At 31.3% G+C, this 20,472-nt stretch overlaps 1 protein-coding gene across 3 annotated transcripts in view; it reads left to right on the top strand.

Annotated features, from left to right (window-relative positions):
• Nucleotides 1-20,472, top strand: part of LOC106103618 — a 62,842-nt gene that overhangs the window by 9,873 nt on the left and 32,497 nt on the right. For all 3 annotated transcript variants that reach the window (XM_013283402.1, XM_013283401.1, XM_013283400.1), the window contains exon 2: nt 19,093-19,172. In XM_013283402.1, the coding sequence (XP_013138856.1) occupies nt 19,098-19,172 (75 nt within the window). In that variant the 5' untranslated portion in view covers nt 19,093-19,097. The remainder of the gene's footprint in view (nt 1-19,092; nt 19,173-20,472) is intronic.

Here is a 20,472-nt window from a genome sequence, read left to right as displayed (position 1 = left end):
GTACGTGTTTTCGAGATACTTTGTTCCTGCAAAAAGTCGTTTGCGTTTTGAATTAATATCAATAGATTCTATTTGCTATCTATAAATAATTCACTGTGCCACGAAAGTGTTAAATGAACAACATTGTTAACCGCAATTTGTTTGCGTAGCTGCCTGTAAAATACGTGTCAGTTTTTATTATAACTATTCGCAAAACGCATTTTAAAGTTTTTATTATTTTATTGCATTAAACACTGACTGAACACGCATACAATCAATCATTGCTTTTTAATTTTATAAGTGAAAAAAAATCCGACGTTATAAGTGAAAAATCATTTCTAGCCTTGTAAATTAGATATCGGAGAATTTAAGAGGTCGTTTAATATTCGTGCGCCGTCGCCGAGGCATTGTCAGCATAACAAAAGTTGACAACGAAGAGTACGCTAAAGAAACTCACGCTGCGCCGCCATTATCCGAATACAAACTAATGTATATCCACTTTTTAACAACAACACAAATTCGTTATTTTTTATGATCTCTATTCCATTAGAATTAAACTAAGCTGGTTTCATAATAATATGGTTTCATCCATACTTTTTTTAAAGGGGGGATACTAGGGAATAGGGAACTATTCATACAAAAACGTTGTAGGTAACGTAGAAAATATTTTTTCACTAGCCTTGGCTTGGAATTTGCAAAATAGAAAGTAAAATGAATTTATTTATAATTCAGGTATTAAGAAAGAGTTTCTTCACTTAAATACTTTTCCGCATTCAAGAATAATTCAAGATATATCTGAATTATCTTAACGTAAGATCGCTGTCCAAGAGTATGATAACGAACATCACGTCACGGCGTCTTACTACTGTTGTAATGGAGGATTCGAAGCGAGCAAGACATGTTTGTTTCATCATATAATAAGAGGATATAGTAGAAAAAGTTAAATGGATTGGAAGATGAAACTATAACGAAAGAATTAATTCAGATGTCATTTAAAGAAAGACATGAAAGAATAAGTCATGAGACGGTCCAGTTTAAAATAGGAACAGGAACCTAAAATTAATTTAATAAGCAATCTAAAGTTCTTTCAATTTATCGATACTTCTATACTATTATAATAAAGCGTAAACACACACTTTTTTGTTGCCTATGATGTCAGCAATTACAGCATATTTTCGAATAATTCTTTTTTTTAATAAAAAGCTCTCCACTTGCGTCAAGCTTTAGGCTATATATTTTTACGCCATTAAACTTAGAGGTAAATATTTTGGACAAAAACCCTGGATGTGGAAAAGAGACCATAAGTTGCTGCCAACTTTAAGGAAGCAAGTTTTCCATAGTAAGGTAATTGGTATTTTGAGAATTTGCCAAATGTAAACATTAAAAAAAAAGTTTTTATAATTACAAGCGGATGAAGCCGCACCGGAACAGCTAATTTAAAATATTTTCACTTAACTTTAATAACATTTCGTAACTGTAGTTAGTAATAAACGAGGTCAAATGACAAAAGGCTAGACTTCCACTACGACAAGAAAATTGCTTCAAATTTCTCGCCTTAGTTCTCTGAGCTGCGTCTTAAAGCTCCTTAGTTCTTACGAACCTCTCGTATCAAAGACTTCAAATTTATAGCCGTTACTTGAGCATCGCAAGCATGGACTTTTAGTTACCAAAAGGATTTAGTCCTTATTTTTTATCTAATATTCATGTTCCGCCATAACTTCAATAAAAAGTTATTTAGTTAAGATTTGAATGTTAAACATTTTGTAATTGTAACAAAAAAAAATTAAAGAGATAATCAAAGAGATTTTAGAATTTAACTAATAATAAACTTATTGCAATCAAGTTAAATTTATTAAATTATTTATATATTCCAAATTTGTTGTACAGTAACGGCAGTAACGTCATTTCCACGGAATTCGTTTAACTTCCCTTTTCTTGCGATTTCACTTTCACTTACATTAAGTTTGCAACACTGGCAGATTGTCAGATTGTCAGATTGTCAGTTGCGAATTATTTAATAATTATATAGTAGCCGCAAAATTGTAATTAATTAACATGTTACAAAAAGAAACTTACTTATGAAATTAATTTCTTTCCGTCTCTATGACATCGACAAGCCTGAATAAAATGCAACACGTTTTTAGCTGTCTACAAAGTGGTTTATGTTTAACGCAAAGTTCATTCTTTTGTATCGAGCTAATGTCAGCGGAAGAGCCGAGCACAAGGTCGCCAAGTCAGCGGTCACACGATGACTCGATGCAACGTGTTTATTTATTTTTAAATAAAATTTGTTATTCCAGCAACTTCAGAATTATTTTTTTAAGCATATTCACTCAAGTGTCTATCTAGAATAATCAATATCGAAATATTGTCTCTGGGTTTGAATTCGGAACAGACAAAGACAGTTGAACTGGACAAGTAGAGTTTCCCTACACAGTTCTAACTTAACAGTTTCAACTAAATTAAATTTGATCGTCTATAACGGGTCTAAGTGACAAAAATCTGCACTCAATTTAAAGGAAAACATTTTTTAATCTCTGTATTATAAAGATTTGTTAATGTTAAACATCAAACGAGCTCCGAAGTCAACAAGGTAACGTCGATAGGAAACGGTAATATTAAAGAACCTTTTTATACAAACCAAAGTAAAGAAACAAAGTTAATTGAACTGACAATATTAGCCGTTACAGAGGTTTTTCCCGCCCGAATAATCGTAGAACATTGTCGTAAAATGTGCCTCTTAATTTTTGTATATTTTGCAACGGGCCCATAATAAGCTTTGCTGGTTTTTGTAGGGACTATTAACGGTTAAGCTGTAAAAAAATTCTAATTATCTCAGGTAGAACCTTGGCCTTAATAACCATCATAAAAGTATTTTGGCATATTAATGTTTGGCTCATTTTTGTCTTCTAAAAAAAGATATAGAGATTTCTATTTAATAGTATAAACAGAACATGAAAAATTAAAATACAAGTAACACGAATTTACTACCTTACACTATAAAATCATCGTTGAAATTTTCCTGGTTAATTGTAGTACTTTAACGGATACATTAATTTATATATTTTCTAAACATAACCGCAACTTCGAGAACAATTTGCCAGTGAAGAGCATTTAGTAGAGTTGGCTCAGCGAACATCTTGAGATCGCCTTGAACTTTAGCTTTTAAGCCGGCTTACCTGGCTACCTCGACGACTACGATACCGGTTGAGTCATATACCATTTCAAATAGATACTATATTAATATTAAAGTTTTAAAGCCGTTAGAAGATATTCATATTAATTACTCTTGAGTATTTATGTCACGATTGATTATTTTTATACTTCTGTGAAATAAATTATCTAACCAAATTTTTTTTTACAGGTACGATATCAAACTTGGAAATACATCTGGGTAAGCCAGATTGAAGCGTGTACAGCAACAGGTAACAGAAATAGTAACTTTTTCCCCATATTTTAAAATATGCAATAAAGTCAAGTTAATAGAAGAAAGATATTTACGAATATAAACATGGCATAGCTAGAATATCTATATCTATTCGATTAGTTTGTTAAATAAACATTAATACATTCATCTTATAACTACATACTTTGAGCGAATATTGCGAAGAATTTAAATTGTATACGAGTGGTAAAACCCACAACGCTACAAGTATCAGTCATAAACATTCGAAATGACTCACAATCGTGTCGTAATGGTTTTATTAATTAGCTATTAGCTATTCATATTTTACGTATTTATTTTTTTACATAGTAACGATTCAATGTCAAAAATGCATTTGAATAGAATCAAAGATTGTTTCATCAAATTCATGCTATTTGATAATTCCTCACCATTTTGTTTTATCAATAAAATTTCGTTTACTTGTTATACTATGAGAAAGCTTTAGTTAACCAAATGGTATTCTCCGAATGTTTACAATGAAAGTATTCTTCGAGCATTTCTATTTATCATTATAAAGTTACAAGGAATTGGATAATAGAATTCCTCGAACATATAACAATCCGATGAAATATTACAGAGCACGTTTTTACCTGAACCTACCGTTTTGTTATAACTATCGTAGATACCGTTTATCGTAGTCTGTTGGCTTCTTTATATGACTTCTTTCTACAAATATAGATAAAGGTAGAGTAAATTGTCGTACTCTCACTTTTGAGACTTAACTTGGGTAATTAAATCAATAACCTCTTAGGGTTATGGCTTAACCAAAAATGTAAAAAATAATATCTAAGACGCTAGATATTGATAAATTAATTTAACAAATATAAAGGGCTCTTTACAAACATTGAAAGATTTCCTTTATTTTGATAATTCAATAAAAAAATAGAATCGCTACATAATGACTTTTATATTGAATTGAAAACAAATTTATATACATTCGGGCAATAACTCGACAAGGGTGAGGTCAAAGCAACGTAATTTGTTTAGCGTAAATGCAAAGAAAACGAAGGGAAATTAAACACAAAGTGTACTGAATGTCAAAGCGAATACCTTTTCTGTTAGTCCGGTTGGCGTGGGGAGGGGGCAGGGAACATCACTGTGTCGGTCTCGTTAGCCTCCATTCATCCACTCGTTTCCGCGGACTTTAGGAACTGCGGGGTTTTTTGTCGCCCGTTCAACTGTGGGCTCTTATTCACGGCGGCCCGGCCGCGCCAGCCGTCGCCGGTTTCACTTTTATGGCCGCACGATTATTTCCACCGTCATAACGAGCCATAGTAACATCCCATCCAGACGTAAAGTCAAAGTTAATTCCTTGTTATCGTGTGTCATCTAACAAACTGAGGTACTGTCATGATCTCTTTAAACATCAAAGACATTGTTAACATTATTTCCTTTCACATTGTACATGGCTTTACAAAATATGACATCGTCGTACATCAATTAAAATAAATACAAAAAGGGTAGGCACGTCGTGTGATGAACAAGGCAATACCGGTTGGCCTTGCGCGGAAATATTTTACACAAAAACATCCTTATTTCTGAATTTTAAACAGGTAACCGTCGTTTATAACGAAAGAACCTACATTTTCATACGCTTGAAACAAATATATAAAATTAATTTAATTATAAATAGTTTAAAATAACAAACATTTGTGGAAATGTAAACAGTAAACGAGTAAAAAGTTCAACACAAATTCAACTTTGTTATTGGCTCATAAATATATCAAAACCATTAATCCACAATATATCACTTTTACAAAATGTAAATAATTTATTATTGAATCCAATATAATTACAATTGTTTCAGCAATAAATTCACACAATAATAGATGATTACACAATTAAATTCAAGCTAAAATGCCAAAAGAAACAAAGCCATCTAAATTCCATGGCAAAACAATGTCAAAAATTCCTAAATTCCTTTGAGGCATATGACACGATCAAAGGTGCCTCCCTTTTGTTAAACCGAGTCAAAGATTACGTTCAACACAAAAGTTTTCTTTGATGACTCAAAGGTCTCAGGTAGTTCGTTTTTTTCTTTCTCTACAAAGAATCGCAACCGCAACTTAACGATAACGAATCTTTTAAATTGGTCTAAGCTTTGTATAGATTTATGCATCATTTTAACATCCAGACGACATCTAATTTAAGATTTTTTTTTCTATAAATTGTTCTTTATTATTTTCAAAACGGTCGACTTAGCTTCTATTGTATTACATTGTGCTTTGAATAATAATTCATAATATTGTTTTCATCCTTCGTTGTCCTCTAACTTTAAATTATGTGCAATTGTTTTTTATCTACTAAACATACATTTCTTACGTGATGTTATTCGCGCTTCTTATAACATTGTCAGGCGTTAAAACCATTTGTATATCGTTATTACTTACTCGTGATTTTGTTAATTCACGTTTGTTCTCTTAAGATTTGAAATTTAACCAATTTGTTTGTGCTTTATGGTGTTTTAATCCCATTTTAATTAAACATTTCTTAAACAGAAGATTATTGTGAACTCTACATCATACTTCATACTGATATTATAAATGCGTAAGTTTAGCTGGATGAATGGATGTTTTTTAGAGTTTGTAGCCTAAAAGGCTGAACGGATTTCGATAAAATTTGGTATGGATCTAGAGGATGGTCTGGAAGACCACATAGACTACTCACTTTTGTATTTTTTAATTCCACGCGAACGGAAACGCGACTGAAAGCAAGTATATTATGATATATAGTAAGCATCTCTAAGCAATATCGAGAAAATTAACTTTGGGTAACATGATGTGTATTGCTTATAATAAATGTTTAATTATTAAAATTGACTGTCGGTCTGGTAATAACTGGAGGAGGTCGGCCGATTTTGACTGGGCTTTAAAAAAAATGTAGCTGATGCACGAGGGAATATTGTAGGCTACATTTAACTCTGCTATGACAAAGTTGCAGGTGACCGCTTATCAATATTTTTGGGCCATCCAGAATTTACGACAGTACACCTGGTTACAAATATTAATGATTTCAGTTTAATCAATTCTAAGTACAATTTGGTTAATGAAGCTTACGGATATCAAATGTTTGAGTTGAGACAACAATTAAGTGAAGTGTATGTTCCCAATGTTCATTTGGGTATTAGGAAATCGATATCTCAGTGCTCACAAAGCACTGCTCTACAGTACAAGGTCTGATTCAATTGAGCATAACAGTTAAATGTACCATAGAGTAAAATATAGCATGATAAAGTATTTTAAAAGCTCCCATACTTCTAATTTAGAAATCAGTAACAAGGATCAGAAAAAGAGCCTACTAGTAATAAAATAACCTATACACAAATAATCACAGCCTTATAAAAAAATCATTTTTTTAACTGATATTTGCCACAGAAAACGTACTAGATACCTGCACAGAGTCCGTAGCATTTTTAACATTCTGTGTCACAGATTGCTTTACTGTGTTAATAAGGCGGTATCGTCAATTCTATTAATTTAAAAAATTAGCATAAATCGGATATATTTAGATATAGACAGTCAACATTCACCTTCGGTTACATATTTGTAAATGTCAACGGAAATATTCAAATGATTCACTCAACATGTTCGACCTCATTTTATAATCGTTAATTCTATTCCAACAAACGTTAAATACAATGTAGGAATACTATGCTTAAAAACTGATAAACAAAAAGGTACATTAAAATTACAATAATAAAGCAACACTCAAACACGACTACTGGTTAATAGAGTCCCTTATTTTAGAATTAATTAAAGTATCATCAAGGAATATACTTAATTATTATTAGAAATAGAAGACTCACAGTGTGAACACCAACATATTCTTTTACTAGGTATTGCCAACCTTTAAATAAACTGTAGACATCGAAGGACTATTATTTCAAGTATTCACCAAATGTTTTATTTGTTGAAGAGTCGCGTTATTTTGATATTTTATAAAACGGTTTCTTATAAAAATACATTTAAGTAATAATTTACCTGTCCTTATTTTATACAAAAATGAAATAAGGCCTCTAATTTTATATTAAAAAGCTTCGCCGGCGACCGGGGCTTCAAGGTCTGGATGAGAAATTACTTTTTTATGTAGTTTAGCTGAGAAATTGTTGTTCTCACCTTGTTATATTCAGGTAAGGATATAAAATATAAAATAATGATAAATATGAGTAAATTCATAACGAATGTTTTGTTATAAACATAAAGGATGTGATAATTTTTTACGGTAAAGTGAACACGGTAGTCTTTAATTCATATTTTCAATGACTTCCTGTTATGACGTCACATGCCTTGCCATCAGCTACGATTTTATGTTGTTTATACATTACAGCGATTAGGTGTGCCTTAAAGTGTGAAAATTTGTTATTACTGTTTACCTCATACTTCTTAAGTATTGTTTACAATTAAATAAAACAATCTCAAACTGTTACTGTTATTACTTCGTAACAATATTCAGAAATCAATATTTATCGATCGCATGTCTTGTATATTCATTAATATTACACGCAAAAGTATTAAAATACAACAACTATACAGTCTTCATTATTGTAAATATAATTCTGTGAAAAATGATTGTATAAATATTACTTCACAGTAAAAAAATCGTTATTAATTGGCTAACATTAGCATTTAACGATTCATTTATGATTAAATTAATTAGATAATGGATAGAAAACGGTAATCGAATTTTAGTAATTAACGATGGGCAATAAAAATGAGATCTTATTTCTGAAATGTGAATTAGTAAAACTTAATCTGATTTGTTTTTTTTTTTCTTTAAATAAACTTTAGAATAAAATTAGTCATACTTTTACTTAAAACTCTTCCTGACTTTTACAAACAAAAGTTCCACAACTCATGCCTATTAACTCGAGAACATAAAATGGCGGCGCAAAAACCGCGAAAATCGACAAGCGGATGCCACATGATTGCCGTATTGGAATAATAATGCGGATACAAGTGTGTCGGCTTCGATTCCCCCCGTTTGTAACACTGAAGCCAACCAACGGTTTATTACGAACGCTACATTAAATATAACATTAATAAGTATTACTGTTTCTGTTGTTAAAAACTGTTATCTACGCCAATTTGTTTTGTATTTTTTTTATTATTAGGCAGAATAATGCTTCGCCAATAGGATTCAAAATACAACCAACAATGACAGGAAGATTTTTGTTTGAGATTTTTCGTTCACAGACGTTTCATGCTAACGTTACCCACGGCTAAACAGCTTCTATCATCAAATAGGTATAGATTTCCAAACTTTTTTTCCAAAGTTTATTGGCTTTAACATTTAGATCTGTTTAAAAATAGAACGCTAACATAGTTTCATGTAAGGGATACTTGACCGTTAACACGGTCCTTCTTTCTGTATTAGTAAGCAATTGGCCAATTGTTATTTGTGTCATGTCGCATGCCAGTGGCGAGAGCGCACAGCCTAACGGTGTCGGTTCAATGAACGAAAAGCGACGACACTAATGATACCATCGACACCTGTTATCGACGTAGGGAAGTGTGTTATCGATACGCGACCATATGTGTATTTGGTACAACCCAAATACGATTGAGACGGATTGACATTTACAATAACACATAGAGACATCCCTAATCCCGTTAAACGTGATATCGAATATTGTACTAGTGACAAATTGATTGTAGACATGTTACTTGGAGCGGTCAATGTCGAAGCCTTTTTATGACATATTCTAGTATTCCAATTATTTAAAAAAAATAAACATGAGTCATATTCAGAACAATTATGATAAATATATGTTACAAAAAATAAACGAAAATGTACCAAAAAAATTTTAAAGAGTGAGTGTATTAACAATTTTTTTTTAAATACTTACACATTTTTCCGATAATTTCAATTTCAATAATAAGAATAAAATACTAAGATGTACTCTTCTTTTAACCGCCAAGAAAATATTTATGTACAAAGGTTTTTCTTGGCAAAAAATATTACAGACGTCAAAACAAATCCGGCTTTATTCATTACGTCGCTGAAAACATTTTAATATCTGGTGGCTACATAAAGCGTAGACTTTGTATTATTAACTGCAATTCCAACTTATTTTCTTTAGCTTTATAATCAAAATGTTATAATTGAAGATAACAGCTAATACTAAGAGGGTAATTAAGGTACATTTAGCTTTACCTAATAAACCTTTTTATACAATAAAGATGTTCTAAAATCTTAATCCTTTTTCAATAGCATCGTCGATCGTGAAACTCTAATGTGATTATTTTCACCATTAAAAGTACTCACTATGAGCAAACTTACACAACTAGTTTCCAAGTGTCGACTTCCCATTTTCTAACGACATTTTTTTCCAAGTCGTTCCGAGTTGTTCAAGACAAGATCTTCTTATACTTCACTGTAAGGAGTGAAAATGCTACTACAGTTTTCTAATATCGAATTCATTCGAAAGAAATCTTTTTTGTTAAACAGAAATGACAGTTATTTTCAGCTTTAACAAAAAAATTTATAATTCTATTATACCTTGAACAGTGAAAGGCTTTTTCACAAAGAATATTCAAGTGATAACTTTCTCCGTGAGTGTAAAAATAACTATGACGAGTTCAACTCTCAACAATTCAAAGAAAGCATAATTAAAATGTCTACTTTTTCAAAATGCTTTGTATATCTCAGCTAAGGTGAAAATGACCCACTAGCCGACTCAGACCCTCAGACCGAGCCCGTTAAGGAGTGACCTACTTAGACTAACAGCTAACTTAAGTCTTACTTAGTAATTTACTAATAGTCTAAGCTCGATTAAAATAGTAGTTACGAGGTCTTGGTTTAAACTACAACCCATTGCTTTTAAGTGTTTAGATTAATTTCATCTATCCGAATTTTGCTATTGTTATATACTAAGTCTAGGGATATTAATGTGCAATTTAAGCAATGTTACATTACGCCAATGCTAATAAAATTGGTGAAAAGCAAATAAATGACATTTCCTTCCACCCATGACCGTACATGGTAACTCTTTCACTTCAAAGTGAAGTATGAATATTGAAGCCGCGTCCGACGCCATATTGGAAGTTGAAGATAGAAAAAGGCTCTAACTGTAAAACAGTCAACGAACGAATGACACTGACAATGAGAAGGCGCGTTCCATTTCAGGCGACGTCACGTATGCCGCGTACGTGGACAGTTTGCTGGGACCGACCTAAGCAGGGCACGTTCTGACTTTCCAACGCATCAAACAAATGATCCGCAAATATCTGTTACGCCCCGAATGTGGTTTCATTTCCATACTTTTTTGTGAATTCGCATCAAAATATGTCGGTCATAAAATATCCACCGCCATGAATCATAACTCTATTTCGACATCTATATTTCATTCCTATTAAAGTATACATGGAAAAATGTTGTATTCGACATCGATGGCGTATCGACTTCCGCCATTTTGTTCTGCAATCTGGCGCGAAAGCATTCCGTTACACGCAGTGAACCAGCTTCGCCCACTTCAGCCAATGCCGCGAAATATTTGCTCCATTAAACATGGCGTAATATCGACTCCAATGGCTATGTTAATTTTTAAATCAACATCGAAAATTTCGACTCCATTCAACCAGAAAATTCTACTTATTTTATGCAACATTTTCGATTGTTGAAATTCTTTTAAATGCATGATTTTGGCATTTACAATTATAACATAACTTATTACGAACGTAAGTATTGGAAAGTGTTTTTAAATTTAAACAGCAAACAGATCAAGTTTATCAGACGCGTGATTTGCATACTGTACGCAACAGAGACCAAAATCCATTTATCTCAACATGTGTAGCAACCGTCGAATCGCATACAATTTCTAAACCGGCTGCGTTTTGCACCCGTGACCAAACGTTACGTAGAATATTAAGAAAACAGATTGTTGTACAGTTACAGCGGTACTGAACTGGGTCATAGACGTATTTCTAGCGTAAACCCATAACAGTAGTCACAATAAAATGTACATAGATTTCATTCACAATGACTTTCAATGTCTGTCACTACGACGCTTTCACGCAACGCATCGTTTACATAAACAAACACATTTAGCACTAACAGAGAGACTGATTAGTTTATCGTGTATTTTAAGACGTCCAAACATTGCGTAAAGAAAAAGTGAAGGTTCTCACTTTCTTCGAAATACAAGTCAAACTGAGGCCCACGCCATGTTTGATGTGAAAGTGAATATTCGATAACCGGCGGTCAAATCCAAAAGACCATTCTGTAATTAATGCCTACTAGTTATTGGTATTGATTGCTCGTAGTGATGTGAGTCAACTTTCCCATGGATGTCGAGGTATTATAAATGTATGTCTTACTTATAAAATAAAAAATGCGTTTTTTTTACTGCCTTATAATTATTATAACATTTTAGTATAAAGGACACTTCTACTAAAGGATTAATTAATGAACAGAGTAAAATATCTGGCTGAGTATTTCGTAAATCAAAAAATTAAAATTCTTTGAAGTTGAAGCTGAAAACTTTTTAATTATAATCATTAATGGATTTCTCAATACATTAATACATTATTCCTTGTATTCTCTGACGTCATCAATTAAGTAATCGTTTATTGCAAATAATCATTATAACATTGACTGTAAGAACGGTTACTTATACAAGAATATATTTGCTTTATCATTAGTATTGTTTCGTGAAGAGCAAAATAACCACTGGCTGTGTTTGAAAAGCAACTTGATTGAAAAGTTAATTGGCAAAAATCCGACTAGATAAGGTAACTGACAAAAATCTTCTATTTTAAGCTATTCGAATTCAATTAAACTTTACTTGTTTGCCTTCCCTTTTAGCTTATAACTTGCTAAATTTTAAAACACAAGCTAACTCGAAATTAATAGATATATTTTTAATAATTGGGTGATACGAGTTAATTTGGGTAACAGAGTGAAAATACTTGACTGATTTTATTGGTCATCACACAAAAAAGCTTGTTAAATTATTTTTTTGATAAAATACTAACAACGTCATCAAATATACATAAACTTTCTTATGGTCAAATTTTAAAATATTGTAAAAGAAAGTTATAAAAAATTACTTTGATAACCACATAGCTGACCTGTCATTAGTTTCTCTAATACTTGAAAAATATTAGCTAAAATGTAAAAAGAACCAAAACAAGTTATTTAGCATTGACACAGAAATAATTGCTGACATTTTATGAATAACCTAATAACAAACAAATTATTAAAAAAACAACTGAAAAAACATCAAAATTACAACAATTTAATAAATTCTCACTTTAATTAATTGGGATAGTCGGTTAATAATTATTATAATGAAATACGTCATACGATCAAGGTAAACTAAATATAATTGAGATATCCAAAAAGCATTTACCTTACTTTACACACATAAGGCACATTTCTATCAACGCACACGCATTAAATTATTTGCTGCAAAGAATTTATAATTACCATTTCATTTTGTCATTATTAAAAGCGTGGGAATTCAGGTTGCGAAACGCGTCTATTCTAAAGCTAGCAATGTAACTAACATAAGCAGGTCAGTTTGAGGTAATTTTCTCATCGTGACAATGGTCAATTATATTGTACGTCATCCTAATTTAGTTACAAACTGTGGGAAAACGACGAATATTTTTGGGAAATGGTTCACCACGCTACTTATGGGCCATATACAAAATGTAGTTGAACTTTTTCTCTCTGTTACTTTTTCTTTTCTTTTGTTATACGTATAATATTTATCGACTAGTTATTTTTTAAAACAAATGTAGGCTAAGTATCATTTCTTACTGTAACGGAAAAATGTTTTAGTGTAATCGTTTCAGCAGAAGGAACCCACGGTCAGACAAACGTACGAACAAATACGATATAAATTTAATTCAAACCACGATCTTATTCCGACGGTAATAAACTTTCATGTTTATTATTATTACAGGTACGTTTACGTAAAAACGTTACGTTAAAAATGATGTTAAAAAATTTAAAATTCAATAGGGAATTGGCAGTAACTTGCACACGAACAATGTAGGCTATATTGAGTAATACGGTTTCATCGCTGCAGAATTATCTGGCTTACACGCCGACGCCGCTGCGCTGCATCGTAAAGCACAGAAAAATTTTCACATCAATTTTCAAGCCAGCTCTTATAAATTGAATTATTTGTTCACAAGAAAGTTTAGTCAAGAAATGACTGATAGTGGCTCATTGGCAAAAGCAATGACATTCAGACTCTAACTAAATGTTTACTAAGGAACTTATTTTGTGCCGTCATTATATTACATTATGTCCGTATCTCAGGGCTCGAGTCCTATCCAAGTTAGGATGGCTAGGCCATCAACCACACCTATTACGGGTTAGTTGACTTCATACATATCTTTAAGTTTCTTATAATTATTACTGTGTTATTTAGTGTTAATTAAATGACACTTAAGCTTAGCACTGTCTGCTTACTTATATTCATTTACTATGACGCATAAGTAGTTCATAATCGAAAGTATATGTAAAATCCGTTACATGTTTTGTCTGTTTGTTACTTGTAGATCTATTTTTATAATTTTTTTTCGTGTCATATAAACGTCACCAAGTCGGTAGAGACACGTGGTACGATATTTTAGAAACAATAGAGAGGTGAAGAGGCTCTCAGGCGTCGTGAGAACAGGCCACGGGGGCACACTCACTGTCTTGTATATCTTAATACAACAGAGAAAAACAACTTATCAATGTAAGACAATAATATTGTATTTCCGTATTCTTTTAGAGATTTTAGACAACGATTACGTTACAAAGTTATTTTTGATCGACAGACAGGACGATAATCTTTTTGTATGATAAACTCATATTCCCTGCGATTTTGTCACCGGAATTAAAAAAAAAACTTAATTAAGTAGCTTACTAGTTTCCACCAAGTTGTGCCAGCCGTTTTAGAAATATGGAGTAGCAAACTTCCATCCATCCATCATAACTTTTACATTTATTTTTATATGAATATTATGATGTTTGTATGTATGACTATTCAATATTTACCTCCTATACCCTAAAATCGATTATCAGATTTCGTCGACTGAAGTATAAATCAAGTTAAACCATGTTTTTATTATATGTTTTTTTATCATTAAAAATATGGTAGTTCGTTACATGTAATACTTTTCAATTTAACTTCGTTAACTGGAATTGCCTAATAATATTACATAATAGAGGTAGAGTTGGGATAATTAGGGTTGCTTCTGCATATTTTGGGAAATAGCTGTATTAAAGTTCTATTAATAAAAGGTCACCGCTAACCCTGGCCGGTTAGTAATTCCGTTACACGTACGTTGCTTATTTAATTAGATCTAAACAAGATAATTCACGGAAAATCGGGCAATATTTAAAGTAACACAACAATATTATTTTTACACAGTTATAATTATTTAAATTAAAAAATGTTATAAAGAAATAAGATTCGATTTTACTTTTTTTATTTTATTATTTACTTTTTTTTAATTTCACTCAGGCAAAGTCGCGAGCAACATCTAGTAATTAATAAGAGTATTATGCAGCATTTTGATGTCCTTATTTTTAATTTTTTTTTTAATATTTACATTTTCATATTTTTTACTTTGTATCTAATGCCAGCAATTCAGTGCGATTTTATTTATAAAAGCTTTAACAAAGTGCCAACTCGTATAAGATATCTTTTCAGTTCGTTCTGTATTTTGCAGCGTGTCTAATGACTTCCTTCATTCAAGTGATGTTTATTTCCGTACTTCTGCACTTCCTTTTAAGACATTTATTTCCTTTAACACTAAAGTATTTTATAAGACTTTAATTAGTAAATACAACTTTTAAGGATATGGATTTATAATATTAATTTAATTGAAAGTACAATAAAACTAAAACATTAAGGTGCTAATGGGCATCGCTTTGTAGAGAATTTAAAAATGGAAAGAAACATAAAACCTACTTCGAATGAGAAAATATCAATGCCAGCTGCCGTCCCTAAACATAACCAAATATCCGGTTAGCAAGATCCATAAAAGTATTTACACATTTATTATTACTTAACAAACAAAAACAACACTTAAACCTTATATTAAGCGAGTATATGTAACATTTATTGACTTTAAGTTTAAGTTCATAAAATAATTGAACGAAATAGTACTACTATGATAAAATTGTCTTAACTAGAAAACATCACAACGTTTCTTACATAATTTCTAAGAGCGTTAGGTTAGCTGAGAATGAAACAAGGAAATGTCGTCATATATTTATCCGTAATATTAATTCTTACCTCTTTGTAACGCCAATATCCCCGTTTCAAACATTAATCGGTAGTCGCCGCTTTCGCAACATCCTCTGCGAAATATAAACCGACGCATTAATCATTTCCCTTCTTACAAAATAACATTAACAAGAATTTATTTAATAGCCCGAATTATAATTACATGTCTTTTATTGCGTGTTCAATATTAAATCAATTTAGTACACACGGCAACATTTATAAACGCTGAATAGTCTATCGTTAGTAAATCGATAAGTATCGTGAAACGGAATTATTCGTCGACTCCAAGATGTCTATGAAGATTTAGTTTAAATCTATGTATTAACTCTTTAAAAAACTGACAGTTATGTGAAGAAATGACATTTCCGCTTAGAGTACTAAAGAAAACAATGCAACCATACAACACAGTTCGTGGGTATTCAAAAATAAAGCAGTATATTTGGAGATGCGTCATTGTTAGTAAACCAGGACGGAGTGGTATTCTTTGCAACTTACATCGTTATAAGCGAAAGCCGACCCGCCTACTAAGCGTGCTAAATCTGCCTCTTAAACTTTTTCAAAGTAGCCTTTCCAAACAGAACTTAAATAATTCCGTCACGTGATCGGGCATATTATCGAAGTTGTAAACTGCTTAAGGTCAAATGACTTAGAATACTGAATACTAAAATATATTTTATACTTCAATTTAAAAGAAATCTTTCATTGAATTTAATTTAAAACTATAAAATGACAGATCCCAAAAATGTTTCCCTTTGACAATTTTACTTTGACAGCTAGGAAAATTATTTACGATATTTAAAAAAAAACAATTACTAAAATAATAAAACTTAATACAACAAGAGTATTAACTAATATTCCATATAATTAATACATATACATATTTAATATAAATAACAAATCAGTAATAAAACTACATACCTACAAATATATTACGAGCTACAAATTCTTTAGCCATGCGTCCTAGTACCGGGTTTGATTTTAAAATCAGCGATCAAAACCGGCTTCTCCGTATGATGTCATCGTAATGAAAAGGTTACGGCAACGAACAATAATCTTTACTTACAGTCGACCTCTCAGATATTGCACAGACAAGATAAATCTGTGGTCATAGATCAGACAATCATAAGTGCATTTTTGCTCAGTATGATTTATTAATATAGGTAGAATCTAATTTAATTTATCATATTCTGACCTATGGCCTCAGAAATAATATGACACTTCTTGTCTAAATTATCGCGTTTACGAAACTGCTTTGTCTAGGATTTCGGATGCCAATGTTAAACTCTATTGTTAGCTCATGATTACGTTATTTTTACCCATAAATAAGGCAGTATTGCTTTATAATATTTATGTTACTATATACCAATACATCGTAACCAGATACATAATTTCAGTATTATAGTTTTAACATATTAAAATTAATGTTTTTAATTTTGTAAATACATAGACATATTTCAACCTATATTTTAACAGCACCGTTAGAGTATTGACAACGCGTACATGGAATTATACAACGTGAAAATTATTGGATATTTTATAACTTAAGTCACGAAACGACGCCAAACGCAACGTTAGACGGCCGCCCTCGCCCCCGTTCTACGGTCACTAAATGAAATTTGGCTTCTCTTAACGCCAATTACGAGCGTACGTGACTATTAAATAGTTAGAATTAGCTGCCTCCAAAATTTATTAGCTTACAACAAATAAAATACGTTTTAATTCTTTTTTCGTGACTAGACTTGGTTATTACAACTAACCTAATGATAATTTTTGAAATACTTTTTTCTTTTAAGTCCTAACTTATACCATAATACCAAGGAAAAGAAAGCTAAAAGCATCCAAACGAATTGAGTATCTCCTTCTTTTGGGAAGTCGGTAAAAAAAAAACATACAGACGAAATTAGTACCTTTTGGATGGTCGATCAACAATTAAGACAATTTAAAACTTCATACAATAAAAAAAAATGTTTTTGTTTTATTTTATTTATTTACAATAAAAATTTGTTTAAACATCACATTTAAATAGTCAGTAATAAAATTATACACATAGATGAATAAAAAATTGAATAAAAATGATACTTTTATCTCAATAAGTAATGCAATTCCTATTTACATTTGCTTCGGTCTACGCCGGCTTCATCCAGCTCTGAATATCTGAATAAACTTAATTATCCGTCGCCAATCAAAACGGATACGAATTGAAATATCAATTCAGTAAACAATCAACGCTTAAACCAAATGAGCGCGACTTTACTGTGAGTTCGTTTTGTTGCAAAAAGTTAATTAATACCGTACTTACTGTATGTTTTTTATCGTAATATTTAATTCTGTTTTTACATCATAATGTGGCAAATGAGCAAGCGGCCACTGAATTCAGCAATATCTCCGCTGGCCATAAACAAGTGCATTGACTACCTTTAATGATACCTAATATTATAAATGCGAAAGTTTAGATGGAAGAAAGTATGTTTGTTAGAGTTTGTATCCTAAACGGATTAAGGGATTTCGATGAAATACCATTTTACTTCTTACTAATATTTTAAATCCGAAAGTTTGGATGGATGGATGGAGGTTTGTAAGAGTTAGTAACTTAAACTACTGAATGGATCTCGATAAAACTTGGCAACATAAGAAACAGAAAAGTAAGTAGCCTATATCTATCTATAGGCTACTTACTTTTCTTTTTTTAATACCACGCGGACGGAGTCGCGGGCGATCGCTAGTATGTTATAATTTGTTGACCGATCGATATCCAAGATGGTCGTCGATTGCATTACTAATTAAATTAAATCTTAATAGAGAACATTACTTATAATATCGGTTTATTAATTAATAGCATCTATTAGTCAAGATCTCGCTGACATCGCTTAACAAGCTTATCCTTGTTAGCAAACTAACTTTGGCGGATAACCGACGAGTTTCTGAAACACATTTCTGAAGTTCCAATTTCAGATGCCAAAGATTTCAACTTAGACTGAATCGCTAATAGATGATTCTGAAATACTATAGTAAAATCCCAATATTAAAACTAAAAAAAAGAAAATAAATGATATACAGATTTTAGTTTTAACTAAATCTATATTTGTATTATTAATATTTTTAAAAAGAAAGATTTGTATTTTTGGACTTTTGTGTTGAATTAACTCAAAAACTACCGGGCCGATTTCAAAAATTCTTTCACCATTAAAAAGCTACGTTATCAGTAAGAAACATAGGCTATATTTATTAATATTTTTATACTTCGTAAAGACGAAGTCGCGAGCGATAACTAGTTTAAAATATTCACACTTTCATAGTTTACAAACTTACAACATACAATCTCCTATTAGCAAACTTGTAGATCATTTTACTTTTTTGTCTATTGACAGATTTTCTACAATAAGGTAACATTCGATTTATACTCTGTGCTTTATTAATTGAAGTTACCTTGTTTCAGATACGATGTTGTCAAGGCGTGGAGCGACAATGTTGGTCGCCGCGCTCTTGCTGTTTCTAGCGCCGCCCACACTGACGGAGGTAAGTCAATGTTGCGTTAGTATTGCCATACATAACAATGTCATACACCCACATTACTTTTGAAACTGAAAGTACAATGTTTCTTTTATAATTTAAACTAACTTCAAACAGGTAGATCCGTAAAAAATGTTCCACTTTGTTGGAGGTAATAAATGTTAATCAATAATCTTTCGCGGTCCATGTTTCCAAAAAAATCCTGTAATACAGTTTCTTACACAAGTAAGTACTTACAGAAAGTTATTTTAAATGCAAATAAAAACTATAGACACATATCAAAACCATCAGTCATCAACTTTCTCCTAACAACAGGAAGACATTTTTCCTTTGATCTAACCGCATATATATATAACCGCTGCATATTATAACAGTTTAAAAGTTAATAAACATAAATCTACATGATTTACAGTATATGTTAAGATTAATCAATTAGAATTTCAATTAATGTCAACATTATATATAATTTTTAATTAAAACTAACACATTAAGGGAATATAACCCTAAAGTCAAAACGTGCAACCACTATTTACCTATAAACAGGACATTTTAGAGTTTGTACCGACCATTCGCAAGCTTTATAAGGAAATAAAGTTCGCAATTGCAGCGCTAAGTAACATCCTGAACAGATGTACACTAGTATTGCTGTACAAAATGTAATTTTAACCTACCAAAGATATTATTTCCGATACGAAAACTTTTGTAACAAAAGAAAGTAAATTTTTATAAGCAGTGTAATAATTTAGTGCGAAACGAGTTATAATTACCTATTTAAGTATGAGAAATTTATTATTTATTATTCAAGTTGTTACCCTGCAGATAAGTAGAATTATGATATAAAAGGGTTGACATATAGACATATGTCTAAGCTAGAATGTATTTGAAACATTGTCTAAGTTTTTATGGCTCTAACAATTTGATCTTTATTATAGCAGTCATACCATATCAAAACATTGAATTCAAACTTATAACCCTGAGAAAAAACAATAGAGGTTCATTAAAAATAATTGCATATATCATCCAATTCTTCCGAATTATTTTCAATCAATCTGAGCGGATGTTCATCTAGCTAATTCTTTCATACGAGTTGCCAAACGTCTTTTGTATGGTAAACACGTAACCAAGCGTATCTTTTGTATTATTACGCAAATTATACAAGACGAAAAGTAATTGTATTTTGTATTAATAATAATGTACAGTGTTAAAAATGAACATTATTGCAAACATCTTAATTCTTATATCAATTAAATGATAAAGAATCAATGATATGACATCGTTACAGTGACCTGCTATTTTGACCTGAATA

Source organism: Papilio polytes, unplaced genomic scaffold (genome assembly GCF_000836215.1).
Source record: "Papilio polytes unplaced genomic scaffold, Ppol_1.0 DF823731.1, whole genome shotgun sequence".
In the NCBI taxonomy this organism is placed as follows: Eukaryota; Metazoa; Arthropoda; class Insecta; order Lepidoptera; family Papilionidae; genus Papilio; species Papilio polytes.
This window is presented reverse-complemented; position numbering and strand designations above follow the sequence as displayed.